This window comes from Gorilla gorilla, chromosome X (genome assembly GCF_029281585.2).
Source record: "Gorilla gorilla gorilla isolate KB3781 chromosome X, NHGRI_mGorGor1-v2.1_pri, whole genome shotgun sequence".
Lineage (NCBI taxonomy): Eukaryota > Metazoa > Chordata > Mammalia > Primates > Hominidae > Gorilla > Gorilla gorilla.
The window spans coordinates 165,354,840-165,382,249 of record NC_073247.2 but is presented as its reverse complement, the minus strand read 5'-3'; the positions used below and the strand labels follow the sequence as shown (position 1 = coordinate 165,382,249).

The following is a 27,410-nucleotide window of genomic DNA, read 5'->3' as shown; positions in this document are numbered from 1 at the left end:
CCAGCTCACTCTCGTCCTGCTCTCCCCAAGTGCCTCGGCTCCAGGGGGACGAGGCTTTCCCTGGGCTGCTACCTTCCCTGCTCCCTTCCCAGTCCCCAGAAGGGTGCCGGCCGCAGAGGCCTCCAGAGCACAGCCTTGCTCACTGCATCAGCTCCAGCTGGAGGAGGATCCCCCAACCTCCTGCACCCTGACCCCTTCTTAGAGCAGCAGAGGCGGAAGCAGAGGCCTGCTTTGGAAAATGGCATGTTTTTATTGCTATGTCTGCAGTGGCTTTTTAGCACAGTAAGAATGTCCCCGCAGGCCCACCACCCTCACCCAGCCCCAGCCCTGCAGCCTCTGTCCGGGTGTCGGGGAAGCCTTTCTTGGGGTCACTCAGCCGTCTCGGGACTGGACGTGACAGACAAACGTGGGTAAAGCTGCTACACAGAAGACTGGAGGTGTGGGAAGTGCATCCACCTTAAGCCTGGACGTGGGAGCCGTGTCTGGGGTCCCTTCCCGGGGGTGTGCCCAGCCCAGGGCACACGGTGGGAAGCCTGAGCAGGCCAGGTTAGCAGCCCAGACACCCAGGACGGAGTATTGCAGCCTCTTGCCCCACAGACTTGTGGCAAAGGGACAGCGTGGGGACAGCCCCGAGGCCCCCACCATGCACTTTTCCAATCCAGTCTGGGGCTGGGGACCACACACGCACATCCACGCAACAGACTCACACACGCAACAGCTCGAAGCTTTTGTTTTGCCTATGAAAGTTAGATCTATAAATTCACACTCCTTGGCTAGGGGCAGAGGGGTAAGGTAGGGCTCACAGGGATGGGAGTGGTAAGGAGAGGATGGTTTGGGCTCCTTCCTCTTTTTAGAAATATACAAGCAGAAATCTCATTCTCTCAAGTTTTTATAAAATGTGCAAAATACAAGCCTCCTTTGCCCAGAGGCGCCATTTACATCTGGTATTCACCTTTGCTAAGAGATAGAGATCTATATATACTCTACGTACTCACGCACGCGTGCACTCGCACCCAAGCTCACACAATTGATATTGGTGGCGATTGGCGCAGGAACCAGAAGGTTCCACTGCTGGCTGGCTCTCTAAGCTTCTATAACAGGGATGGGGAGAGGGGTATAGCCCAGCTGAAATATTTGCCTTGGTTCTGCTGCCCCTCCCTTGCCTCCCTTCTCCTCTCTCTCCTCCCTCCCGTCTCCCCCTCCTTCCCTTCCTCACATTTCCCAAGCTGCTACTGCTGCTTCTGGGGTGAGGGGTCACCCAAGGGTGTGCTGCAGAGCAGAGCCTGGAGAGGTGGGCAGGGGGTGGGCGTGGCAGGGGCAGGAGGAGTGCAGCACTGCGGTTGGGGGTGGGGCACTAGGCGGGGCCTAGGACCAGCTCGGCTAGGGCTGGAGGGGTAGAGGCATCTATTTTTGGTGGGTTGTGATATTTTTGGCGTTTTATTAAAAATGGAAAAAGTTGTTTTAGTGAGCACTCATGGTGCTTTCTCCCCTCCTCCCCCAGGCAGACCCCAAAAGTGTCAGGGAAAGGCAGGCCCCCTGGAGGGGTGGGGTGGGGCTGAAGCAGGGGCTGCTATGGCTACCAGAGGTGAGCTGGTGATGTGAGCTGAGCTGTCACATGACACTCTCCACCACGACGACCTTGCTGCTCTCGGACACTGGGGTCAGGGTGGTCAGGCCCCTGACATCTGCGTCCTGAGCTCGGTACTCCAAGTGGTGGAGGCCCCAGATGGGCTGGGTCAGGTGCTGCCAGCGCTGCAGGAGAGGAGGACATGCTGAAGCCCCCAGGGTCACCTGCTCGTCCCCACGGTGACTTCCTCTGCCTCTCTCCAGTTCCCACTGCCTGCCACCCTAGTCGGGGCCACTCCCTGGCTAGGAAGCAGGCTGGGTTGAATGTTCACAGCAGGGGAGGGGAGGAGAGGGCGGGCCGGGCGGGAGCCTTACCTCAGCCATGGTGCCCTTGGCCCTGAGGAGGCAGCCCAGGAGGTGCAGCGGCACGCACAGCATGGAGGACAGCGCGAAGGCCCAGCCCATGGCCTCACCCCACCACGGGTACACGTAGGTGTTGTTGTAGACCAGCGGCTCATAGTACACAACGTTGAAGGTGAAGATGCCCTACGGACCAGAATGCTGCGGTTAATGGGGCCCCCACCCCACCCTACCTCGCCCCCTACCCTGCCCCACCTCCCCCAGCCCTTACCATGCAGACCAGCGGGGTGAAGAAGGACCAGCACCATTTCATCCAGGGGCAAGGTCGGTACCCGATCATACAGGCAATGTCGTCCATGAAGCGGTCAGCTCCTGCGGCGAGGTGAGGCGGGAGGGCCAAGCTGGAGACCTGCCTTCCCCGCCACCATCCCCCAGCCCAGCCCTCAGCCGTGACCTACCGTACACCCAGGCCACCACCACGCACTCCCAAAAGGCCTGCCAGAGCAGGGTGGTGCCGCTGGCCGAGTAGTAGTCAAACAGCTGGAAGACGTACATCCCGCCCTGGGGGACAGAGCCCAGTCAGGGAGGATGGCAGACGGCCAGCAGAGGTCACAGGCAGACCCCCCACCCCACTCACATCAGTCACCATGGAGAGATCGATGACAAAGCAGAGGGCACAACAGAGGGCCACAGAGATCTCCCTTTGGAAACGGAAGTAGTAGGAGGCCGGGAGGAGGTCGAGGAGGCCGGTGATGAAGCCCTCCACACCTACAAACTGTGGCCAGGGCAGCTCAGGCCGAGCCCCGCACCGCCCTCCACCCCTTTCCTTGCCTGCAGCCCTCACTCTGCCCCCCTCCTGGCTCCCTGTCCCAGAGCCCCATGCAAACCTGGCTGTCGAGACCAAGCAGCAACAGCATGAAGAAGAACAGGGCAGCCCAGAGTGGGGCCACTGGCATCAGTGTGACAGCCCGCGGGTAGGCGATGAAGGCCAGGCCCGGCCCTGTGGGAAAGGTGCAGGCTCTAGACCTTGTAGCCGATGTCCTGCCCTGTGCGCACCCTGAGCCCTGCCTGCAACACTCGCGCCCATGCCCACGCCTGCCTCAGAGGCGCTGTCAACCCTGGGTCGTGCAGCAGGGGCTGGGAGGTCCTTTCTCTGTCAACATTGACAAATCCCAGGACCTGCCCCCACAGGCCCACAATCTGACAAGTTCCGTTTGAATCCTCGTCACTTTTCAGCATTTCTATTGCATGTTCCTGTACATCATGCATCTGGGTGGCAGTTGCTGCTCTGGAGGCGGGGCTGGAGGTAGGGCCCTACCTGACTCTGCCACCTTGGAGATGTGCACGCCCTGCTCTGCAGCCATGAAGCCCAGGATGGAGAAGACCACGAAGCCAGCAAAGAAGCTGGTCCCGCTGTTGATGAGAGCCAGGATGATGGCGTCCCTGAGGGGTGGAGGGGCCAGAGTGGATGGGTTAGGCTGCTGGGCAGGGCGGGGCAGGGCAGGACAGGGCACGGGTGGCAGGGCGGTGGTGCTTACTTGTAGCAGTTGTTGTTGAAGCGGTTGTAGCTGCCCAGGGCTGTGAGGGCCCCCAGGCCAATGGCGTAAGAAAAGAAAATCTGGGTCCCTGCATCTATCCACACCTAGAGAAGGGCCGGAGAGCACAGGCATGAGGGGCCTGCAGGGCTCCCCCCCAGCGCCCTGCTGCAGCCTCTCCACCTCCACCTCACCTGAGGGGACCCCAGCTTTGACCAGTCAGGCTTGAGATAGTAAATGATGCCATCCAGGGCGCCAGGCAGCAGCACTCCACGCACCAGCAGCACGACCAGGACCACGTAGGGGAATGTAGCAGTGAAGTACACGATCTGGGGGGCCAGGCTGCTCAGCGGAGGCTGTGGCACCACCTCCCTCACACCCCCACTCCCAGCGCCTCCGGTCCCCCTTGCGGGCAGGTATGTTCAGAGGTCCCCATTGTCCTCCGAGCCATGGCTCCCGCCAGAGGAAGCTAGGGGCAAGGCTGGGCCCCAGCAGCCCTGGCAAGTGCAGTGGGGAAGCTCTCTGGGCGCCTCGTTTGTCTGCAGGGATGCGTGTGGGTGGGGAGCGGGCGAGCCTCTGGGAGCTCTCCTCAGTGGGGACAGGAGGTGTGGAGCACGTGGGGAGTGAGAGCTGTATGAGTGTGTGGGCAGTGCAGGTGTGGGAGGCCCAGGCAGGGAGCGGGATATTGGATCGGGATATTGGATCGGGGCCGGGTCCCCCTTCTCTTCTGGAGAGAGGTGGGGGTTGAGCAGGTGGAGAGTGGAACTGGGCCAGGCAGAGGCAGGCGAGATGCGGCTGCCACACTGTCTGCCCCCTCTTCCCACATGTTGCTCTGGGGACCTTGTCCCCCAGGGAGCTGGCCATGTCCCACAGCTCTAGACACTGTCTTCTTTGTTCAGGTGACTCCCCAGCCTGACCAGGAGCCCCCAAGGGATGTGGCCAGACTCTGCTCTGGGTCCCCAAGGCAAGATAGGCAGGTAACAGATGGCCAGACCAGGTCCACCAGACTGTCACAAGAGTCAGAGACTGGCAGGAGGGCACCAGTGGGGGTGATGGGCACAGAGAAGGGACAGTGCCTGCCGGGGCCTCTATCCCCAGGAGCAAAGGCTGCTGGGCCCTGGATTTGTAGGGTGGGGAGTGTTGCTTGGCTTTCAGTACCTCCCCCTTCCCTAGGGCTAGACTCTGTCTGGTCATCTCCTGTTGCCACAGGTGTGCCTGGCACAGACATCCGGCTCCCAGGGCTGAGCCACCCTCCCCGCTGCATGCCTCTAGTGGTACCTTTCCCGTGGATTTGACCCCCTTCCAGACACAGAAGTAGACCAGCACCCAGCAGGCCAGCAGACAAAGGGTCACCTCCCAGTTGAGGGCCCCTGGCACCTCCAGTCCCCCAGACAGCCTCAAGACTTTGTTCCTAGGGGAGGGAGGGAGGGAGGTCCCATGAGGCCTATGCCAGCAGAGGATGGAGCCACAGGGTCCACCCCCAGGAGTCGTGGCTCCCTTCTCTCCCACAGCCCAGGGTTCAGCGGGTCCCTCTTGTCCAATTGGGCTGGGCCTGGAGCCCACGAGCCCCTGGCCATTGGGAGGCCACTCCCATCCCACCCCACATGCAGCCCCAGCTCCCCCATCAGTGGGGAGTGACCAGGACAGTGATCGGCTGCCGAACCCAGAAGCGAGGCTGACCTGGCCCAGCCCCTGGGACTGGCCCCAGGACTCTCCGAGGACAGGCAAGGGCAGGCAGGGTCCAGGATGGACTGCCAGGCAACACCCTAGTGCCCCCTCAGGGCCATTCCCCTGGAGCCGGGCAACACTAGGGAGACCTGGGGGATGGGATGGGCTTGGCCCAGAGGTGCCGGACTCACTCCCAGAACTCGATGACAGGGGACCGGCGGTCAGCAAGCTGGTCACAGGTGAGGTTGGCCAGGCTGGCATTGGCACAGTCTTCATGGCGGAAGATCTCCACGCAGTCAGGAGTGTTCCAGGTGTGGCCACATGTGGCCCAGGGCAGCGTGGTGGTAAAGGACTTGACCAGGTAATAGAAGCCCCAGGCCAGCACCATGATGTAGTAGGTGTTGCAGTAGAAGACGATCACCATGGAGGCGTAGCCCAGGCCTGGGGCCGGGAAGTCCTTGCCATGTAGATTCTTTCCTGGCCACCTCCCCCTGCCACCCCTTTATGTCCCCACCCAGGCTGGCAGTGCTCCCACCGTCTGTCCTCCTGGAGCCTTGTTTGTGGTGCTCCTGACTCCCCTGGACTCCCCCTTGCGTGAGCCCCAACACTGCGCTGACTCCCCAGCCTGTCTCCTCTCCTCCAGCCGCCCCCTAGACCCAAGGCAGAGTGAGCCCCTCTCCTCCTGTCCCCATCTGACCAAGTGCTGTTGAGTCTCCAGCCTTATACACCTGGCCCCTTCTGTGGGTCCCACTGCCACCATGGCGGTTCCAGGAGGTCCAAGCCTCTGCCTGGCCACCCAGTAGCCTCCAGTCCTCAGCAGCTGGTGGTGGTGGGGGGGTGGGGGGGGTGGTTTCTAGTAGCCTGAGGTAGTGTTGGAGACAGTCGCCCCCGCAGTGGGCAACCTCAGTACGTCGCTCCACCTGTCTGTGCCCCAGCGTCCTTGGGGATAGTAACAGTAGGACCTACCTAGAGAGCCAAGCGTGCTGCTGGGCAGCTCCCGTCCCCAGCCCGGCTATGCCTGGCCTGTCCTTGCCTTGTGGAGCTGCCTATGCCCCCTCTAGTCCCCGCTTCCCCAAGTTCGCTTCGCAGCCTGAACATCTCCTCCAGGCTCCCCCCTCGAGACTGGGACGCCATCATGTGGCCCCAGGCCTGGTGCTCAGGACAGGAAAAGATTTCTCAAGTGGGAGCCAGCTGGGAAAAGGGGGCAGTCCCTGAGGCTGGCCAAGGGCTGCTCACCTTTGAACAGGGGACAGATGTTCCAGACATTGATGCTGCCGGCCTTCATGAACTGGCCCAGCGAGATCTCCAAGAAGAAAATGGGGATTCCTCCAACCAGGGCGATCAGGACGTAGGGAATAAGGAACACACCTGGGGGTGGAGGCACAGGGTGGACTCAGGGTGGCCCCCAGCCAGGCTGCCCAGGCCCAGCGGGCCAGCCCAGACTCCAAAGGCCCCATCACAACTTCCTACTGGGTGAGTCAGTGTAGGGGTGGCCACTGACTCAGGCCCCAGGTGGAGTCTTGAGGGGGTGGGTTGAGTGTGTTGAAGAGGGGCTACAGTAGCCCCTGAGCCATTGGAGCCCTATTCCCTGGGTGGCAGAGGGGCCCTAGGTCCACAGGGCTTCCACCCCCACGGTCACTTGGGGCGATGGCCATGGAGGACACACACGCTCAGACACGCAGGCTGTCCCTAGTGCTGCAATTCCCTGTTTCAGGCAGCACAGTGAGGGCACGTGCGTGTGTGCATGTGTGCCAAGGCTGGGTGATCAGGCCTGGGGGGCTCATCCAAAGGCAGGGAGTGCGACTGTCCTGCACTTGGACGCTTGCCTGCAAGTGTGAGGTCCAAGGCAGAGGGTGGGTGGGTCACAGTCCCCTGCTGGTGGGATGGCGATGTGCAAGGACAGAGGGATACAGGTGCGGAAGAGGGGCCAGGCCGGCCTTAGCAAGCCCAGGGAGTCAGCCTCTGCAGGAGATAGGCAGGGCGTGACACAGGCCTATCTCCTGAGGCCAGCGGGCTGGGGTGGGGGTGGCAGAAGGGCAGGGAGAGCTGGGTGCCACTACCCCCTTCTCCTCTCTGGGCCTCCTACCCTTGCCCTGGCTGGGCTCGCTCCACTACACAGAGGCTGAGCTTGGCTGCAACTTGCCTGACTCCAGGTCCCAGCATCCTTCTCCTGACCTTGGGCAAAGGCCTTTGCTCTGGACCTGTTTCCCACCCATCACCGGGTCACTTCGGCTTCCAGCAACCCCAGTGCTGTTTTGTAGTCACAGGACACACGCGTGCCCATCGCTGTTGCTAAGCTGGGCCCGGGCGGGCGGGCGGGCATGGGACGTGCATGCAGTGTGTCCACTGGCGGCGCCAGGCGGGCCAGGCCGCAGGCTTCCCAAGCCTGGCTCGGGCACCCAGTGTTCCAGGCCCGGGCCAGAGGGGAGGGGCGGGAGGGCCGCGAGGGGAGGGGAGGGCAGGGGGAGGGACAGAGTGGCCCATTGTGTGTGTTCGTGTGTGTGCACACGTGGGGGGCCCACACAATGTGCCGCTTGTGTGCCCGACCCGTGGGGGCAGCCAGGGCTCCTTACCTCGCGGAGACCCCAAGGCGCAGGCCTGCTTTCCCACCTCGGCGGCCAATCGCTCCTCCCAGCCCGGGAGTCTGGGGGGCAGCCTCGCGGGCATCGCCGGCCCCCTCCCCCCACCATGCCAGGCACATGACTGCGAGGGGGGTGGAGGCGCCCGGCCCGGCCACCGAGCGGCAGCGGCGGACGAGGGGCGGCCCCGACCCCCGCGTGCCCGGGGGCCACCCGTTGCCCGGACTTCACCCCTCCGCGGCGGCTCCGGGGGTCGGGCGGGGGCCGGCGGCCTGCTGGGGGAGGGGGCCGCGGCGGGCGGGGGAGCTCACCTCCGCCGTTCTTGTAGCACAGGTAGGGGAAGCGCCACACGTTGCCCAAGCCCACGGCGAAGCCCACGCACGACATGATGAAGTCCATCTGGCGCGTCCAGGTCTCGCGCGGCGGCACGGCCAGGCGGCCGCCGGGTGTCCCCAGGCCCGCGGGGCCGTCGCCCTTGGCCGGGGCCCCGTCGGGCCCGGGCGCGATGAGGGGGCCCTTCTTCTCGTCGCCGGACACGCTATAGATGCCGTTCTCGGCGCTCTTCTTCGCCATGGCCCCGGCGGGCCGCACGGCCGGGCCGGGGTCGCGGCGCCTCGCGGGGGGCGGCGGTCAGGCGGGGGGCACCGGCGGCACCGGGGAGGGCCCCGAGGGCGCGGGCCGGCCGGGGGCCGGGGGGCGGCCGGGCCGGGGGACGGGGCGGCGGGCGGGCGGCGGGGTGCGGGGCGCGGGCGGCGCAGTCAGAAGCAGTCCACGAAGCACTTGAAAGTGAGCCTGAAGAATCTCATGTGTGTCGGGGGCCCGGGGGCGCGCGGGCGGCGGCGGGGCCCGGCCGGGCGGCGGCGGCGGCGGCTCCCGAGGCTCCTGCCCGCGGCTCGGGCGGCGGCGGCGGCTGCGGCGGCTCCTCGCCCGACCCGAGGCTCAGCCTAGCGGGGCGCGGGCGACATCGGCGCCCGCGGTCTGCAAGCGGCGGCCGGAGCAGGGGCCTGTGGCCCGCGCCCCCCGCCCCGGCCGGGGCCCGCGGAGGCTGCCCGGCTCGCCCGCGACTCCGGTGGCGGTGGCGGTGGCGGCGGCGGCGGCGACGGCGGCTCGGGCGCGCCTCGCCCTCTCCTTCCCGGCGGCGGCGGCTGCAGCCGCTCTCGGGGCCGCGGCGGGCTCAGCGACTCGCCACCTCGCTCCGACTATCCCTCTCTTCCCCGTCCCCGGCCGGCCGCCGCTTAAAAACCGACTCCGGGGTGATGTCACTATCGCCCCACCCCCACGGCCGGCCGGCCCCCCTCCCCCTCCCCCTCCCGCATCCCTCCCTCCCGCCCTCCTCGTCACACTCCGCCCACCTCCTCCCTGCCCTCCTCCCGGGGAGGAGACGCCGCTCCAGCGGGAGGCAGGATGGTTGCTACCTGGGGCGGCCGCCAGCTCCTCCCGCAGGGCTCCGGGCCGCCCCTCGCTCCAGGGTCGCCGGCTCCTAGTGCAGCCCAGGCTTCCCGGCCGGCCCCTCCCAGCCCAGGGAAGACGTCCCCCGGGCCCCCTCAGCCCTCCGCCTCCCCTTCTCTCCCTTTCTCCCCGCTCCTGGCAGGCTGCAGCCGTCTCCTCCCGGTGCTCCCTCCTTCCTTGAGCTCTGTCCACCGCTGCCCACTGGGGGCTACAGCTTCCCGGCTACCCTGGAAGCTGGAGGCCGGGAGCAGCTCTTCAGGTGACAGGCCTCTGTGTCTCCACAGTGGGCAGAGGGGAGCCTGCCTGGCTGATGAGCAAGGCTCGACTTTGTCATCAAGGCAGAGAAGGGGCCCGGGTAAATGACCCCGGCGGCCCCCACCCCTGCCTGGCGTGAGAGTGGGTAGGGGCTTCGGACTTGAGGGGACTGGAGCGGGAATAAAGCAAGGCTGCCCCCTGGTGCCTGGCGGGTGCACAGACCCTTCCCCAAAGGCCTCAGCCCTGAGGTCCTGGCTGCCCGCCCCCCACCCACCCCGTGTTCCTCTCCCCAGGACCCCCCAGGCCTCCCCAGCAAGAGCCAGCTTGTTGGGCTGCCTCTCCGCCGCCAGCTGAGCAGCTTGTTTAGAATTTTCTAGGGCTAAGAGTAGCCTGGGGGTGGGGTGGGGAAGGAAGTGGTCATTGTCCTGGCCTGGGAGGTAAAGTGTGCCCCCCTCAACTTCAAGCTCCCTGATCTGATCGTGGACACTGCAGTCCCCAGATGGCTCATCCCGTTAAGCTAAGCCCGCGGCCATCCCTCCAGCTTTAGGAAGAAAAGCAGTTCCGGCCCAAGCCAGATTGAGCTTGCTGGGTGAGGGAGGGGCAGTGTCCCCACCCAGGCTTGGAGGAGGAGCCTCAAGGGGTGTGTGTGGTTGGGGGAGACAGGCGGTGTCACCTGTGCTTAGACCAGGGGCGGTGGGCGGGTACCCTTGAGGTGGCAAGGTCACACTGCTCATCAGAAGTTTCACTAGGGTCTTCTCTGGCCCAGCCTTTGACTGAAGCTGGTCTGGAGACAGGGGCATTAGAGAAGTGACTCATAGATGGCCTAAAGAAGCCGGGCCACTCAAGGACCCAGGACAGAGGGAAGAGGGCCAACCCAGCTGGACCACAGGCAAACCCCATGGCCTTTGAGAGAAGAGAGAAGAGGACCCGGTGAAGTAGGCTCGGAGGGCCTCAGCCCAGCAGGAGTGCGGGGTGGGCGCGTGATGTCATCGAAGGGAGGACGGTGACCTGGGGGAGGGCCGCTTTGAGGCCACGGCCAGACAGCTCTGGGAGCCGCGGGCAGGGGAGACTTTCAGATGTTGCTTGTCCAAGGGGTGGGGGTGGAAGGGAGAGAGAGCAGAGGCTCGAGAAGGATGTAGGAGAGCTGATGGCACTTTGGGGAAGTGACCACTGCTGCGGTTACTCCTCCGGTGGGTTCCGAGGCCAGGGACAGGATCATGAGGGAGTCGCCACCCCTGACTGCTGCTGCCTTTGTGAGATCAGAGGTGGCCGAGGCAGAGGGTGAGGTGGCCAGGCTGGAGGGTACTGGAGACAGAAGTGAAGGGTGGGGGGCTGCCCAAAATGGCTGCCACTGCTCCATGGACCCTCGGAGTGGGAGCCCCCACATCTGAGGGGAGGTCCAGTGGGCCCCCATACCTGACTCCCATGACCTCCTGGAACTGGGCTCTAACCCCTTCCCACACCCACCTTCTTCCCCGCCCTTTGCCAGCCCAGCCTGGGGTGCACCCACTACCAGCCCCTGGGCCAGACCCTGCCTCCCGCCCCCAGCTGGTCTGGACCCCATAGTGACTGTGAACTCCTCCTCACGGCCTGGGCCAGACCCCAAACTACATTCTCTGAGCAGCCAGAGGGACCCTCCTGAAGCACAAATCTGACCAGCCCCTCCTTTGTCTCATCCCTTCTTTGGGCTTTTCTGTGCCCTGGAGGTAGAGCTAAATTTTTCTCCAAGACTACGAGATGGAGTGTGATGGGGCTGTGGCCTCCCAGCCTCGGGGCGTTCCCCCTGAGTTTTCCCTCCACGCGGGGCCCACAGCCTGGGCTTCCCTTTCTCTGCTGATCTCCAGGACTCTGTCCCAGGAGGCTCCTGAGGGAAGTTCAGGAACCCTCCCCACGTCGGCCACCCTGGGAGCCGCCCCTGCCCGGCCAGGGCGAGCTGGGCCTCTTTGAGCAGTGCATGAAGTTCAGGCTGGTAAGGCTGGAGTTCCCGGCGGGGAGCTCCGGCCGGAGCTCTGGTCTCTGTCACAGGCTCTGACCCGGGCGGCCAGTGACAGGGTCTTCTGAGGCTGCTCCCACGAGCTGCTGAGCAGTTGGGGGAACAAAGGCAAAGCGATTTCCATCCCTGGCTGGGTCCTCTCCCACGTCCGAAGGCTTCAAAGTGTTCTCGGGCTTTGTCAAGGCACGTCAGGCTCGGCCCGGGGGCAGCAGCTGCTGGGGAGGGGCAGGGTGGGCTCTCCAGGCCCCCAGCTGAGGGCCGGGTAGCTGTCCCCCGCCAGCCCTTTCCAAGCCTCCGCCTGTCTTGCCAGGCCCTTGTATTCTACTCACCGAAGGGGGGTTCCGAGCATGTGCAGGAGGGGGTGGGGGTGCCCTGTGACCTGTGCCCAGCCCAGAGCTCCTATGGTGGCTCCTGGGTGAGAAGCAAACTGTTCTCTGGGGCAGAGGCGACCGGGGAGGGGCGGGGGGAGAGCTGCGCCCTCCCCCTACCGTGTCCCAGGGAGCAGGCAGCCTTTCAGGCCCCAGCTGGGGCTGGGGGGTTGGAGTAGGAGCTGGGGAGGAGGGAGAGGGGAGGAGAAGGGGAGCTGGGGGGAGGGCAGGGGAGGGGGAGCTTGGGGGAGGGCAGGGGAGGGGGGCTAGCCGGAATGCTCCTGTTTGTTGGGGGAGGCCTGAGAATTGGAGCCAGCGCCCACTCAAGCCTAGGGCAGCTGCGGACCGGGGAGGGGCTGGGTGGGGGGCCACCCGGCCCTGGGGTGACTGGTTATCCTGGGAGGATGGGCAGCTGGAGACAGGATGGGGGCGCCTCCTCTTCTGAAGGCGAGCCGGGCACAATGAGCTTTGGAATTAGAATAAGCTGGGAACAAAGGGGGAGCCAGAGTCCACCTGGAAAGGCTTTGTACTTCCAACTCCTGGGGAGGGGGCCGACGTGCGGCTGTAGCCAAGCGCAGAACAGAAAGAATGGGGCTGGGGGCGAGGGCCTGCAGCAGGGCAGGGATGGGGGGCAGCAGAACCCCCCACCCGCGCCCTTCCCACCAGCTGTGCTCGTTTACACAGACCCGCAGAAAGGAGGCTTTGGTTTGTTTTTTACATTTTATGTAAACTTTTATTAGACTGCTTTTATTTATTTGTTTTATCGATTGAGAGGGTACAGGTGCGGTTTTGTTACATGCACATATTTCGTGGTGGTGAAGTCTGAGCAAAAGCTAAAAAGCAGACCCATCACCCTAAAGCTGCCTTGCAAAAACTGTAACAGTAACAAAATTCTGCCAGTGAGAGATCTGATCCAACCAACCCTGTCTGCATTTACCCTCCAAACTGTTTTTGGTCTTTCCTGGGCATGGGCCAAGCTAACTTTGGGAGAAATTTAGTTTATAGTTTAAATGATAACAGACCTTCCCAAGATGAAACCGCCTTTGTAAAAGTAATGAAAGGCCATCAGGTGAGGAGGATGAGAGGGGCCTGAATTCTGCTAACATGGAAGCATTCATGATGACCAGCCATTGTTCAGAGCTCAAGAGATTTGTAACTTCTCCAATTACTCCTGTAGATAATGTCACTATTGTAGAACCTAAGGTTGGCTTTTTGAGACGTCTTTGCAGGTTTTTGCATTTCTCACTACCAGATGGCTCCACCCGGACCACATAGACTGTGGCCCTACCTAAAAGCAGACTCAGCTCAGCACACAAGAATCATCCCCCACCGAACCAGTCAGCAGCACCCATTCCCTAGCCCCCTGTCCGCCAAACTATCTTTAAAAAATCCTAGCTTTCAGGCTGGGTGTGGTGGCTCACACCTGTAATCCTAGCACTTTGGGAGGCCCAGGCGGGTGGGTCACTTGAGGTCAGGAGTTCAAGAGCAGCCTGGCCAACATGGTGAAACCCCTGTCTCTACTAAAAATACAAAAGTTAGCCGGAAATCGCTTGAACCCGGGAGGCGGAGGTTGCAGTGAGCCAAGATTGTGCCACTGCACTCCAGCCTGGGCAACAGAGTGAGACTCTGTCTCAAAAAAAAACCTAGCCTTCAGGGCTGGGCACGGTGGCTCATGCCGGTAATCCCAGCACTTTGGGAGGCCGACATGGGTGGATCACGAGGTCAGGAGATCAAGACCATCCAGGCTAACATGGTGAAGCCCCGTCTCTACTAAAAATACAAAAAATTAACCAGGTGTGGTGGCACGGGCCTGTAATCCCAGCTACTCTGGAGGCTGAGGCAGGAGAATCGCTTGAACCTGGGAGGCGGAGCTTGCAGTGAGCCTAGCTCATGCCACTGCACTCCAGCCTGGGCGACAGAGCGAGACTCCGTCTCAAAAAAAAAAAAAAAAAAAAAAAAATCCCAGCCTTCAAATTTTCAGGGCAGCTGATTTGAGTAATAATAAAACTCCAGTCTCCTCTACGTGTATTCAACTCTTTCTCGGCTGGGCCTGGTGACTCACACCTGTACTCCCAGCACTTTGGGAGGACCAGGTGGGCAGATTGTCTCACACGTCCGTGTGAAGAGACCATCAAACAGGCTCTGTGTGAGCAACAAGGCTGTTTATTTTACCTGGGTGCAGGCAGGCTGAGTCCGAAAAGAGAGTCAGCAAAGGGTGATGGGATTATCATTAGTTCTTATAGGTTTTGGGATAGGCGGTGGAGTTAGGAGCAATGTTTTGTGGGCAGGAGGTGGATCTCACAAAGTACATTCTCAAGGGTGGGGAGAATTACAAATTACAAAGAACCTTCTCAAGGGTGAGGGAGATTACAAAGAACTTTCTTAAGGGTGGGGGAGATTACAAAGTACATCAGTTAGGGTGGGGCAGAAACAAATCACAATGGTAGAATGTCATCAGTTAAGGCTATTTTCACTTCTTTTGTGGATCTTCAGTTGCTTCAGGCCATCTGGATGTATATGTGCAGGTCACGGGGGATATGATGGCTTAGCTTGGGCTCAGAGGCCTGACACAGATCACTTGATCCCAGGGGTTCGAGACCAGCCTGGGCAACATAGCGAAACCTTGTCTCTACAAAAAATTTAAAAATTAGCTGGGGTGGTGACACGCACCTGTGCTCCCAGCTATGGGGAGGCTGAGGCAAGAGGATCACTTGAGCTCAAGAGGTCAAGGGTGCCGTGAGCCGTGATTGTACCACTGCACTCCAGCCTGAGAGACAGTGTGACACCCTGCCTCAAAACAAAACAGGCCGGTGCGGCGGCTCACACCTGTAATCCCAGCACTTTGTGAGGCCGAGGCAGGCAGATCACCTGAGGTCAGGAGTTTGAGACCAGCCTGGCCAACATGGTGAAACCCTGTCCCTACTAAAAATATAAAAATTAGCCAGACACGGTGGTGCATGCCTGTAGTCCCAGCTGCTCGGGAGGCTGGGGCTGGAGAATTGTTTGAACCCAGGAGGCGGACGTTGCAGTGAGCTGAGATCGTGCCACTGCACTCCAGCCTGGGTGACAGAGCAAGACTCTGTCTCAAACAAACAAAACAAAACTTTATTGTAATTCCCCTGTCTTGATAAATGGGCTCTATCTATGTGGACAGTGAGCAAAATGAACCCATTGGGTGGTTACAACCTGAATAGTGAACGTTGTACCCAATAGGTAATTTTTCAACCCTCACCTTCTAGACTAGTTTTAGATGTACAGAAAAACTGTAAAGAGGGTACCAAGAATTCCCATACAGCCCACCCCCATCTCCTGCCTTATTAGCCTCTTATGTTAGGACAGCTCATTTATTGCAATTAATGAATCAACATCAGTTATTGCAAACAATGAATCAACATTGTTAGTATCTAAAGCCCATAGTTGATTCAGGTTTTCTTGGCTTTTCCCTAATGTCCTTTTTCTGTCAGGATCACATGTTGCATTTAGTCATCCTGTCTCCTGAGGCTCCTCTTGGCTGTGACAGTTTCTCAGACTCCTTGTTCTTGGTGGCCCTGACAGCTTCGAGGAGGACTGGGCAGTGTGTTGTAAAACAACCTCTGTTGGGAAACTTTTGCTGTTTCCCATGATCAGGTGGGCCTCAGGGGTGATCAGGAGGAAGACCACGGGGGTGAAGCGCCTCATCGGGGACCATGTAGACCTGGAACGACCGGCTGGGGTCCTGTTTGTCGGGTCTCTCCACTGGGAAGTGACTGTTCCCCCTTTCCCTACCGTGCTCTTGGGAAGGAAGCCGCTCCGTGAGGCCCAGTTAGGGAGCGGGGCCACCTCCTGGAGGGGGAGTTTCTACACAAGTAATGTGTTGTTCTGTGTAGGAGTGTTGTCTGTTCTCCCACATTTATTTATGTAATCATTTATTTATAACGGTATGGACTCATAGATGTGTACCTTATATTTGGTTTTAATCTAACACAACTCTTTATTTTCTTGCTTAAATTTTCCATATTGGACCATTGGACTCTCTTTCGGTTGGCTCCTGTGTCCTTTGTCCTTTTTTTTTTTTTTTTTTTTTTTTTTTGGAGACAGGTTCTCACTCTGTTGCCCAGGCGGGCGGACAGTTGTGTGATCTCTGCTCACTGCAACCTCCGCCTCCTGGGCTAAAGCAATTCTTCCACTTCAGCCTCCCAAGTAGCTGGGACTACAGGCACCCGCCACCACGCCCGGCTAATTTTTGTATTTTTTGGTAGAGACAGTTTCACCATGTTGGCCAGGCTGATCTCGAACTCTTGACCTCAGATGATCCACCCTCCTCGGCCTCCCAAAGTGCTGGGATTACAGGCATGAGCCACCGTGCCCAGGCTTGAGTTAATTTTTGTGTCATGTGTCCCCTGAATGGATTTGAAAAGCTCTTTATCTGTCATATGTGAGCCCGTTCTTGCATTGCTATAAAAAAAATACCTGAGGCTGGGTAATTTATAAAGAAAAGTGGTTTATTTTGGCTCATGGTTCTGGAGGCTATACGGGAAGTGTGGTGCCAGCATCTGCTTCTAGTGACACCCTCAGGAAGCTTCCATTCATGGTGGAAGGTGAAGAGGGAGCCGGCATATCCATGGCAAGAATGGGAGCAAGAGAGTGAGGGTGGAGGAGGTGCTAGACTCTTTAAAACAACCAGATCTTGTATGGACTCAGAGCAAGAACTCACTCATTATTGTGAGGACGGCACCAAGCCATTCATGAGGGATCCACCGCCATGACCCAAACACGTACCATTAGACGCCACCTTGAACATTGGGGATTATCGTTCAACATGAGATTTGGAGGGGACAGACATCCAAACCGTATCACATCACCACCACCCAACCAACACACATGCATTTCAAAGCTGACACGTACAGGATTTCAGCAGATGTTTACACAGTTGCAAAGGCTGTAATTTCTTTTCTCTTTTCTTTTTGAGTTGTGCTATCACTCTCTGGTTGCCAGGGTGGAGTGCAGTGGCATGATCATGGCTCGCTGCAGCCTCCAACTCCTGGACTCAAGTGATCCTGCTGCCTCAGCCTCCCAAGTAACTGAGACTATGGGTACACACCACCACACCCGGCTAATGTGTAAATTTTTTGAAGAAGATGGGGTCTTGGCAAGGTGCGGTGGCTGATGCCTGTAATCCCAGCACTTTGGGAGGCCGAGGCAGGTGGATCACCTGAGGTCAGGAGTTCGAGACCAGCCTGGCCAACATGGTGAAACTCTGCCTCTACTAAAAATACAAAAATTAGCTGGGCATGGTGACGGGTGCCTGTAATCCCAGCTACTCGGGAGGCTGAAGCAGGAGAATCGCTTGAACTCAGGAGGCAGAGGTTGCAGTGAGCTGAGATTGCACCACTGCACTCCAGCCTGGGCAACAGAATAAGACTGTGTCTCAAAAAAAAAAAAAAAAAAAAAGAAAAGAAAAATCCCAACTCAATAAGAAAACAACCCAATTTAAAAATGGGCAAAAGATCTGAACAGATGCCTCTCCAAAGAAGAAATACAAATGGCAAATAAGCATATCAGAAGATGTTTAACAGCATACGTCTTTAGGGAATTGCAAATTAAAACCACAAGGAGATACCGCTGCATACCTACTAGATAGCCAAAATCCAAAACACTGACAACTCCTAATGCTGGCGAGGACCTGGAGCAGCAAGAACTCCCATTCATTGCTGGTGAGAATGTGACAAGGTACAGCCACCCTGAAAAGCGGTTGGCAGTTCCTTCCAAAGCTAAGTATACTCTCACCATACAATTCAGCAATCACACTCCTTGGTATTTACCCAAATGATTTGAAAACTTATGTCCACACAAAAACCACCACACATATATTTATAGCAGCCTTTTTTTCCTTAAAGACCAGTGTGATCGTATTAGCAGCTTTATTCGTAATTGGCAAAAACTGGAAGCAATTAAGATGTTCCTCAGTAGGTGAATACATAAAATGTGGTATATCTGGACAATGGAATACTAGTCAGTGATAAAGAGGGGAAAGCTATGAACCCATGCAAAGAAATAAGTGAATCTTAAATACATATTGCATAGTAAAAAGCCTGACAAAGCTACCTACTCTATGACTCCATTTACCTGACATTCCGGAAAAAGCAAAATAGATTAAAAAAAAAAAAAAGACAGAAAACAGATCCATGGTTGCCAGGGGTCTGAGAGAGGGGATCGTGCTTGATAGGCGCAGCACAGGGATTCTGTAGCGCAGGGAAACTGTTCTGTATGATGCTGTAATGGTGGACACGTGACACTCTGAATATGTCAAAACCCATAGAACTTTACAGCAGACAGAGGGAACTTAAAATAGGCACCTTTTAAAATAATCTTTTAGAAGGTTGGGAGATCACAAGACGGAATGCAGACTGCGACAAAAGGCAATTAGAAATGTACGAAACAAACAAAAAAGGAACAGAAATGTACAAAACAGCCTTACTGAAGGGGGTCAGGGAGAAAGCGCCTCATCCCAGCCACTCTGGAAATGAGTGGCATCTGTCAGACTAAGAGCAAAAGGAAGCACACATAAGCGCTGCACTCTAATTGATAAGATCACCCCCCACCAGGGTAGGGGTGAATGATTCTGCAACCTCTCCACCTTTATACCGGAATTCAAGAACTATGGCAATGGATGGAAGACGGTGGGAGCCAGGTTTCTCACTTTAATTTTAATTTTTAATTTTATTTTCAGAGACAGGATCTTGCTGTGTGGCCCAGGCTGGAGTGCAGTGGCGCAATCATGGCTCACTGTAGCCTTGACCTCCTAGGCTCAAGAGATCCTCCTAACTCAGCCTCCCGAGTAGGTGGGACCACAGGCATGCACCACCATGCCTGGCTAATTTTTCATATTTTTGGTAGATTTGGGGTTTCACCACGTTGGCCATGCTTCTCTTGAACTCCAGATCTCAGATGATCCATCTGCCTCAGCCTCCCAAAGTGCTGGGGTTACAGGCATGAGCCACCGTGCCTGGCCTGGGTTTCTCACTTTTAGAGTGGGAGGTTATAGACAAGCAAGGGCAGGCAGCTAGAATGACCCAGGTGGTGATGGATTAGAGTTGGAGACATCAGTGTGCACTCCTGTTGAGTTTAATATAGATACTGCTGCGCGTGTGTATCTGTTTATAGATGTTATGTTAGTAACATAACATGGGTTGGTATATATATTAAATGGGTATTATATGGGTTTATATATCTATCTATATGTACATGGGTTAGTGTATATATATATACACTATATATACTACATATCTATCTATATGTACATGGGTTAGTGTATATATATACACTATATATATACACACTATATATACACTATATATATACATACACACTATATATACACACTATATATACACTGTATATATACACTATATATACACACTATATATACACACTATATATACACTATATATGTACTATATATATATACCCTATATATACACACTATATATATATACACTATATATATATACACACTATATATATACACTATATATATACACACTATATATATACACACTATATATATACACACTATATATATACACACTATATATACACACTATATATATACACACTATATATACACACTATATACACACTATATATACACACTATATATATACACACTATATATATATATACACTATATATATACACTATATATATACACTATATATATATACACTATATATATACATACACTATATATATACACTACATATATACACTATACATATATACACTATATATATATACACTATATATATATATATATATATGTATATACACACACACACTATAAGTTCTTGCTGTCAGCGGAGAGGGCCTAGAAGCAGCAATACTCCAGGAACAATGGGCATCACCTAGCGCCCAGATCTTCGTCTCCAACACCATTCTCTCAAAAATGGCTCCTTAGAGAAAACGGCTGCTTCTAGGACCGGTTCAGGAAATACAAGGGATGAGCACAGAGCCAGAAAGTAAGGAAGGGCTCACAGAGACAGACATGCCCACACCTACACGGGCATGCACACACACATGCAGTGATGAACGGACATCAAAAGGACACAGGTGGCTGGGCGCGGTGGCTCACGCCTGTAATCCCAGCACTTTGGGAGGCCGAGGAGGGTGGATCATCTGAGGTCAGGAGTTCGAGATCAGCCTGCCAACATGGTGAAACTGTCTCTACCTAAAAATACAAAAATTAGCCCAGCGTGGTGGCGGGTGCCTGTAGTCCCAGCTACTTGGGAGGCTGAAGTGGGAGAATCGCTTGAGCCCAGGAGGCGGAGGTCGTAGTGAGCGGAGATCACACAATTGCCTGCCAGCCTGGGTGACAAGACTGAGACTCCATGTTAGAAATGTTTGTTCCCCGGTGGCACAAAGAAATAGCACTTGAACATAAATTTAATTTTCTTTTTCTTTCTTTCTTTTTTTTTTTTTTGAGATGAAATCTCACTCTTGTGCCCCAGGCTGGGGTGCAATGGCACGATCTCGGCTCACTGCAACCTCCACCTCCCAGGTTCAAGCTATTCTCCTGCCTCAGATTCCCAAGTAGTTGGGATTACAGGCGTGAGCCACCATGCCCGGCTAATTTTTACATTTTTAGTAGAGACGGGGTTTCACCATGTTGGCCAGGCTGGTCTCGAACTCCTGACCTCAGGTGATCTGCCCGCCTTGGCCTCCCAAACTGCTAGGATTACAGGCATGAGCCACCACACCCGGCATAAGTTTAATCTCCTTAGCAAGGCCATTTTTTAACTTTCTGCGGAAAGGGTACACTCGCCAGCAGTTTTGCCACATGAGTACACCAAACAAAGGAGGGAAGCAATTTTTATTCCTTATGCAGTATGTCCTTGCTACTGTGTCCTGTTTCCATTGGCTGGAGCCAGACCTCACAATCTAACCTAAAACCCGATTGGCTAGTAGTTTAAAACTTTTGAAAATAGATAAAAGTAATGGAAGGATAAAGGAAAAGAGGAAGTTGCTTACGAAACGGCTTAGAAAAGTAATAATATTCCCCAATAGGAAAGGGACATAGGCTGCGAGCTGGGACATGCCTGTGAGCACGTCCAGCACAGATATCTTGGTTAAAGTACAAGGACATAGAATGTACTACGTGCCTGTAAGCATGTTTAACAGCTACATAGGATAGGGCTTAACAAAGAGTTATTAGCACAAAGCAAGGAGGCTTGAAGGAAGTTAGTCTTTAAAAGAAACTATTATTTCTAACACTTATGATTTATTTTTTAATAAGAAGGGAAACTTTGAAGAGGAACTTTTTACTTTCTACACTCCATCTCAAAAAAAAAAAAAAAAAAAAAAGGAAAAGAAAAGAAAAGAAAAGCTATGTTGCCCAGGCTAGGCTGGAACTCCTGGGCTCAAGTGATCCTCCAGCCTCAGCCTCCTGAAGTGCTGGGATTACAGGCATAAGCCACCTTGCCAGGCCGGAGGGTGTAATTTCTCTTGTAAACACACAATATAGGTCTGGTGCGGTGGCTCACGCCTGTAATCCCAGCACTTTGGGATGCTGAGGCAGGCAGATCACCTGAGGTCAGGAGTTCGAGACCAGCCTGGCCAACATGGTAAAACCCTGCCTCTACTAAAAATACAAAAATTAGCTTGGTGTGGTGGCGTGCACCTGTAGTCCCAGCTACTCGAGGCTGAGGCGGGAGAATTGCTTGAACCCAGGAGGCAGAGGCTGCAGTGAGCTGAGATGGCACCACTGCACTCCAGCCTGGGCGACAGTGAGACTCTGTCTCAAACAACAACAACAACAAACCAAAAAAACCCCACGATACAATGATTCAAACAAAAACTGTGCCATCAGTTTTTACATGAGGCCAGGGCCACCTGAGTCACCTCGTGGACCAATACCTGCCCGCTGGCTCGTCTTTCCCAGGCCCACTTTGGAGGTGGGTGCTTTCCTTCTGGCCTCCAGTTTCCGTCTGCTGCCCCTCAGATAGGTCTCTTTGTGCCATCTCTTTCCATGCGGGCAGTTTTTTATTACTCATACCACCATACTTTTCTGGGGCACAGAAATATGTGTATTTCTATTTCTTTTTATAACCCAGGACCATGTTGTAGAACTCTGCTAATGTTTTTCCTGGCTTGAGCAAAGCACCATTGGCGTATTAGACATTCTGGGGAATTATCTGTAGGTATCTGTAAACAAATTGCACTTCCTGCTGTCATGAGAAGGGGCTCACCATCAGTCCCATTCCTATTTTTTTCTGTTTTAGATGTCGGTCCCAGGAAACCCTTTTCACATAGATGAGCAGGTGGGACTGGAGCTTCTGAGTGCTGGGGTCCCTGGAGCCTTCTGCAGTGTCCTGGGAGGGGTGACTGGGAAAGGCCAGGGGGCAAGAGCTGCTAGGGGCCTTCTCAGATTTCCCAGTTTTTACACAGAGTATATATGGGAGTTGAGGTCTGGAAAAATGATTTTTTAAAAACTCTTCCTGCTGCGTGGACTCTCTTGAAGACGTTGTGTCATGCCAGGGCCCATGGTCACTTGACGGAACCCTTGTGATGCTGGCCTGCAGGGATGTGGAGCACAGACCCTGGGGAGGGCTACACAACCTCATGGGACTGGATGGCGGGCAGCGAGGGGGGTCCAGTAACTGTTGGATGCAGAATTGAATTCGGTCACCCGCACTTATTTCCTGGGCTCGTCTTGGCTGGGTTGGCGGAGATACACTCTCTGGGAGCGGACGCTTTGGTGAGGAAGACCAGGCGAAGAAGGTGATTTTTGCGGTTGGACGTTCTAAAGACAGGGCAGGGTTATGCGGAGAGAATTGGCAGGGGCAGGGCGGGGGAGGCCGGTTTGAGGAGGGGACATTTGAGCCGAGATCTGATGGAGCGAGGAGCCAAGCCAGGCAGATATCTGATCGAAGAACATTCCAGGCAGGGGAGCAAAGGCTAGGGCCGTCAGGAGGCCAGTGTGGCCGGGGAAGAGGTGGAGGAGGAAGGGCCAGGGCAGTCGTTAGGCCGCCCCCTAAGGACTCATGCTTTGACTTGGATTGACATAGAGAGCTGCAGGAGGGTGACATGATCTCAATAAAAGGAATGCTCTGGCTGCTGGGTAGAGAAGAAAGCGAGGGTGAGGGATTAATGGTGGAGCCAGAGGGAGCCCAGTGAGTGCCGGGAGCCCAGGGTGGCAGAGCTGTGGTGCAGGGTTGCAGGGTCCTGGAGCTAGGGATGGAGGCTGCTTTCGGGCAAGTGGCCTGGTCAGCCTGTCCTCGGAGAGGCGGTGAAGGCAGAGACTGGAAGGCAGAGGGCCTTGCCGACCTGTGGCCGAAGAGCTCTCCGTGAGACAGCCACCGGTGGTGCAAAGGCCCTGGGGCCGGCCCAGCCGGGCCGCAGCTCCGGGAGGCGGCGCGAGCGAGCAGTGGGCTGGGCGGTGGCGGCCGGCACCCGAGCCGGATCCCGGCGATTGCCTTACAAGGTGCCCTGCGGCGCCGCGGCCGCGCTGGGCCACTGCGTGCTTGGGCGGCTGGCGGGGGCGTGCGCGGAGGGGGCGGGGCCGGCGGGGCGCGGGCGGGGGGCTTGGCGCTGCGGCCACTGCGCGGAACGACGCTGCGGCACCCGCTCCAGGTCTGCACCTGCTCCGGGGCGCGGGGACGCGCGGGAAGGGGCGCACCGGATCCGGCCCGCGGCCGCTGCAGCCTTGCGCGTCCGCAGCACACCTGTCACGCCTGGCGCGCCCCCTGCCCGCACGCGCTCGGTCCACGCAGCTCGGGACGCGGGCGGCCCAGGCTGCCAGGTCCCCCTGCTCCGCGGCGCCGAGGGCTGGGCTGCGTCTGCGGCCGCGTGGGTGGCCGCGGTCTTGGCAGGTGGCTGCATGCGGGGGTCGCAGGTGCATCCCGGGCGGCTTGGTGGCTTGGGCAGCGGGTGCCTGTGGGCGCTGTGCCATGGGTGGCGGGTCTAGGCGGGGGTGGGGGCTTGGGCGCTGTAGATGTGTGGATGGGGGAGGGACGGCGTGGGTGAGCATGGAGCCTTCTGGAAAGCGGCCGGATGTGTGGAGGCAGAGAGGCAGCATCCAGGCGCTGGTCGCCTTCGGGGTGCGGGGGAGGGTGCGTGGGATAGCAGCTGTAGGCCTGGGATGTGGAGGCGTGTATGCGGTGGCCTCGCTGGGAGGCGTCCGTCTGGGGGTGTGGACCTGGACGGGGGAGGGGAGGGTCGAGCGCAGCGGCAATGGCTGAGGCCTGCCTGGCAGGGGGTGGAGGAGGAAGCTGCCCTTGCCCCGGGCGGGGCGGGGAGAGACCCCCATCACCTCTCCCCTGCCCCTGCAGACATGCTGCTGCTGAAGAAACACACGGAGGACATCAGCAGCGTCTACGAGATCCGCGAGAGGCTCGGCTCGTGAGTGTGCGCGCGCGTGTGTGATCGTGTGTGTGTGTGTGTGTGTGTGTGTGAATATGTAGGGGTGTGTGAATGTGAGTCTGTGAGATGGCATGTGTGAGTGGTGGTGGGGGGTGGCACAGGGCCAGGTAGGGCCTCCCCATCTCCTTCACAGGGGGCCCTCCCCACTCCACTCTCTCTCCCTCCTGCCTCTCCTCTCTTCCCACTTCCTTCCCACCTCCCACCGCCCCGTCTGCGGCAGGGGTGCCTTCTCCGAGGTGGTGCTGGCCCAGGAGCGGGGCTCCGCACACCTCGTGGCCCTCAAGTGCATCCCCAAGAAGGCCCTCCGGGGCAAGGAGGCCCTGGTGGAGAACGAGATCGCAGTGCTCCGTAGGTGCGCACCTCGCGGGGCCCTGGGACGGGGCATAGGTCGATGGGGGGCGCAAGCAGTCCTTGGCTCTAGTCCAGGCCTGGCCACCAACCTTTGGGAGGCCTGGGGCAGTGCTCTCTCTGGGCCTGCACATCCCTGTGGCAAAGGGAGTGAGTTGATATTGATCTGTGCTTTCCAAATGGGCTTTAGAAGGAAGGCCAGGGCTCAGGCTGGAGCTCTGCCTTCCTGGACCGGGCAGGGGTGGCATGTGGTAGGGAATGGGGAGCAGAGGTGGGAGGAAGATAAGAGGGAGGAGGCTTTCCCCAGGGCCTCAGGACAGAGCACCCCTTGACTCTGTTGGCCCACAGGCGCTTCCTTGCCATTGCAGGATCAGTCACCCCAACATTGTCGCTCTGGAGGATGTCCACGAGAGCCCTTCCCACCTCTACCTGGCCATGGAACTGTGAGGAGGGCCTGGGCAGGCTGTGGGAGCCGGGGAGGGACTGAGCAGTGAGTGGGGCTGAAGGCCAGGCTGAGTGCCTGGGTCAGCCAAACCCCTGGCACCCCCAGGGTGACGGGTGGCGAACTGTTTGACCGCATCATGGAGCGCGGCTCCTACACAGAGAAGGATGCCAGCCATCTGGTGGGTCAGGTCCTTGGCGCCGTCTCCTACCTGCACAGCCTGGGGATCGTGCACCGGGACCTCAAGGTGCCTGGCTGGGGCCTCTGCACCCCACCCTCCCACCTGCCCACCTGGCCCTGCCTTTGTTTTCCCGGGAGCACGGCTGGGGCCTTTCTTGATCTCCCGCTCCACCAAGGCTCTGGGGAACCTGAGAGTGCCTAGTCCCCATCCTGTCCCAGCACCGGCACCGCGTCAGGACTGACTGGCCCTTTTCCCGGTGTCCGTGTGTCACAGCCCGAAAACCTCCTGTATGCCACGCCCTTTGAGGACTCGAAGATCATGGTCTCTGACTTTGGACTCTCCAAAATCCAGGCTGGCAACATGCTAGGCACTGCCTGTGGGACCCCTGGATATGTGGGTGAGGGACAACACCCTGAGGCTTGCTGGGAGTGGGGTGGCCTGGGGGCCCCTAGACAGCCGGGAAGGCTGTTGTGCCCGTTGCCTTTGTGTGGGCCATTCCTGGGCTTGAGTAGGCCGAGCCAGTGACACTGAGCGGCATGGCTGCGTGTGTGCCTGTGCGTGCGTCTGTCTGTCTCTGGCCCCCAGCCCCAGAGCTCTTGGAGCAGAAACCCTACGGGAAGGCCGTAGATGTGTGGGCCCTGGGCGTCATCTCCTACATCCTGTGAGTGACCGCTGGGAAGGCTTGTCTCCTGCCTGCCTGCCCCTGCTGGGTTGGGGAGGGTGGGACAGCTGGATGATTCATCTGTGGGTGCCAGGCTGTGTGGGTACCCCCCCTTCTACGATGAGAACGACCCTGAGCTCTTCAGCCAGATCCTGAGGGCCAGCTATGAGTTTGACTCTCCTTTTTGGGATGACATCTCAGAATCAGGTGAGCTTGAGGCTGGCCCGTGCTTGGAGGTGATGCAAGGGAGTGGGGACCTGACAGGCTGACTCAGCCTCCCTGTTCCAGCCAAAGACTTCATCCGGCACCTTCTGGAGCGAGACCCCCAGAAGAGGTTCACCTGCCAACAGGCACTGCAGCACCTTTGGTGAGTGGGAGCCCTGCTGAGCTGCCCCAGGGCCAGGGGGACTGCACTTGCAGAGAGGCCCCCCCCCCCGACCTTCAGCCTTTCCCCAGGATCTCTGGGGACACAGCCTTCGACAGGGACATCTTAGGCTCTGTCAGTGAGCAGATCCGGAAGAACTTTGCTCGGACACACTGGAAGGTCAGTGTGGAGAGAGACCCAGTGTGGTCGCCCGCCGCACCCCAGCTGTAGCCTGATCGCCGTGGCTGCCCAGTGGCCACTGCAGTCCTCACAGTCTTGGGGCTGGGGCCTGGGCCCAGGCCTGGCCTGATCTCCCTCTCTTCTGGCAGCGAGCCTTCAATGCCACCTCGTTCCTGCGCCACATCCGGAAGCTGGGGCAGAGTCCAGAGGGCGAGGGGGCCTCTGAGCAGGGCATGGCCCGCCACAGCCACTCAGGCCTCCGTGCTGGCCAGCCCCCCAAGTGGTGATGCCCAGGTGTGTTTGGGTGGACCCTGCACCCCCAGGAGCTGGCTCCTTGGAGAGCTTAGAGGGTGGTGGCGCTCCATGTGGCCAAGAGCTAAGTGGGGTGGCCCCCACAGGCCAGAGGACTGAAGGCAGAGAGCAGAGGGAGGAGCCAGGGCCCCAGGAGAGGTGGAAGGACAGGGAGGGCCAGTGGGTGCCTGACATTGTGCAAGGGAGTGCAGGGGGAGAGGGCCTCTAAGAAGTCCGGGATTTGACCGAGGCAGGGGGTGGGGGCACAGGGCTGGCAGGTCGGCTCCTGACTACCCCCTTTCCCTCTGCTTCTCCCTCTCAGGCAGATGCCGAGGCCAAGTGGACTGACCCGCAGATTTCCTTCCCTTGGAAGCTTTCGGTCCCCTCCCCCAACCCCTCCCCCTGGGGCTGGCCTCTGCTGGAGTTTGAGATTTGAGGGTGTGGCGCATGGCGCTGGGGTTGGAATGGGGCACCCCCAAGTCTGTCCCCAGGCTCTGCCCTGCCTGGGGGCAGTGGCTCCCCTCCCCTGTTGCCTCTCCCGCCCCTGCCCCCCTGCCCCGCCAAAAGCCGAGGAGGTGCTGGCAGGCGGGCCTCAGGGGCTGTCTTTCCTGCACAGCTGTTGTGTGCTTCGCTGAGTGTGGGTGGTCCTGCTTGTGTCATGGTCATGGCCTTCCAGCCCCCTCCAGTTTTCCCCAAACCAATAAAGAAAGATACAGCAATGGGCCAGTGGTGAACTGGGGGTGCGGCGAGTGTGGAGGGGACCTGGTCACTTGT

The 27,410-nt window shown here is 57.9% G+C and overlaps 2 protein-coding genes across 12 annotated transcripts; one reads left to right on the top strand and one right to left on the bottom strand.

Annotated features, from left to right (window-relative positions):
• Positions 1–225: 225 nt before the first annotated feature.
• Positions 226–8,929, bottom strand: SLC6A8 (solute carrier family 6 member 8). 3 transcript variants are annotated; one of them, XM_031006131.3, is made up of 13 exons: positions 8,020–8,928; positions 6,366–6,497; positions 5,321–5,570; positions 4,740–4,872; positions 3,656–3,790; positions 3,465–3,568; positions 3,245–3,369; positions 2,814–2,926; positions 2,564–2,701; positions 2,385–2,487; positions 2,198–2,298; positions 1,942–2,112; positions 226–1,752 (listed from the first exon to the last, which is right to left on the bottom strand). In XM_031006131.3, the coding sequence occupies exons 1-13, from the start codon at positions 8,279–8,281 to the stop codon at positions 1,612–1,614; spliced, it is 1,908 nt and encodes a 635-aa protein (XP_030861991.1). In that variant the 5' UTR covers positions 8,282–8,928; the 3' UTR covers positions 226–1,611. The 3 variants fall into 3 exon arrangements, with proteins under 3 accessions (XP_030861991.1, XP_055231831.1, XP_030861993.1); XM_055375856.2 differs by lacking the exon at positions 8,020–8,928 and adding an exon at positions 7,273–7,988; XM_031006133.3 differs by lacking the exon at positions 2,564–2,701 and having other exon boundaries at positions 8,020–8,929.
• A 1,192-nt stretch (positions 8,930–10,121) lies between these two features.
• On the top strand, positions 10,122–27,355 carry PNCK (pregnancy up-regulated nonubiquitous CaM kinase). 9 transcript variants are annotated; one of them, XM_063703294.1, is made up of 12 exons: positions 10,122–10,347; positions 24,079–24,148; positions 24,390–24,521; positions 24,886–24,960; positions 25,068–25,206; positions 25,414–25,537; positions 25,726–25,801; positions 25,896–26,008; positions 26,090–26,168; positions 26,258–26,345; positions 26,495–26,639; positions 26,959–27,355. In XM_063703294.1, the coding sequence occupies exons 2-11, from the start codon at positions 24,081–24,083 to the stop codon at positions 26,630–26,632; spliced, it is 1,032 nt and encodes a 343-aa protein (XP_063559364.1). In that variant the 5' UTR covers positions 10,122–10,347; positions 24,079–24,080; the 3' UTR covers positions 26,633–26,639; positions 26,959–27,355. The 9 variants fall into 9 exon arrangements, with proteins under 9 accessions (XP_063559364.1, XP_055231828.1, XP_055231830.1 ...); XM_055375853.2 differs by lacking the exon at positions 10,122–10,347 and adding an exon at positions 23,088–23,231; XM_055375855.2 differs by lacking the exon at positions 10,122–10,347 and adding an exon at positions 23,246–23,642 and having other exon boundaries at positions 26,963–27,355.
• Positions 27,356–27,410: the final 55 nt, after the last annotated feature.

Excerpts from the sequence above, each read along its gene's own strand:
- SLC6A8 (XM_031006131.3), bottom strand. The coding sequence starts at position 8,281 with ATGGCGAAGAAGAGCGCCGAGAACGGCATCTATAGCGTGTCCGGCGAC. Across the intron at positions 2,927-3,244 it reads CTCCAAGGTGGCAGAGTCAG|GGCCGGGCCTGGCCTTCATC; the intron begins GTAGGGCCCTAC and ends CCTTTCCCACAG. Across the intron at positions 2,488-2,563 it reads ATCTCTCCATGGTGACTGAT|GGCGGGATGTACGTCTTCCA; the intron begins GTGAGTGGGGTG and ends TCTGTCCCCCAG.
- PNCK (XM_063703294.1), top strand. The coding sequence starts at position 24,081 with ATGCTGCTGCTGAAGAAACACACGGAGGACATCAGCAGCGTCTACGAG. Across the intron at positions 24,961-25,067 it reads CTCTACCTGGCCATGGAACT|GGTGACGGGTGGCGAACTGT; the intron begins GTGAGGAGGGCC and ends TGGCACCCCCAG. Across the intron at positions 25,802-25,895 it reads GGCGTCATCTCCTACATCCT|GCTGTGTGGGTACCCCCCCT; the intron begins GTGAGTGACCGC and ends TGTGGGTGCCAG.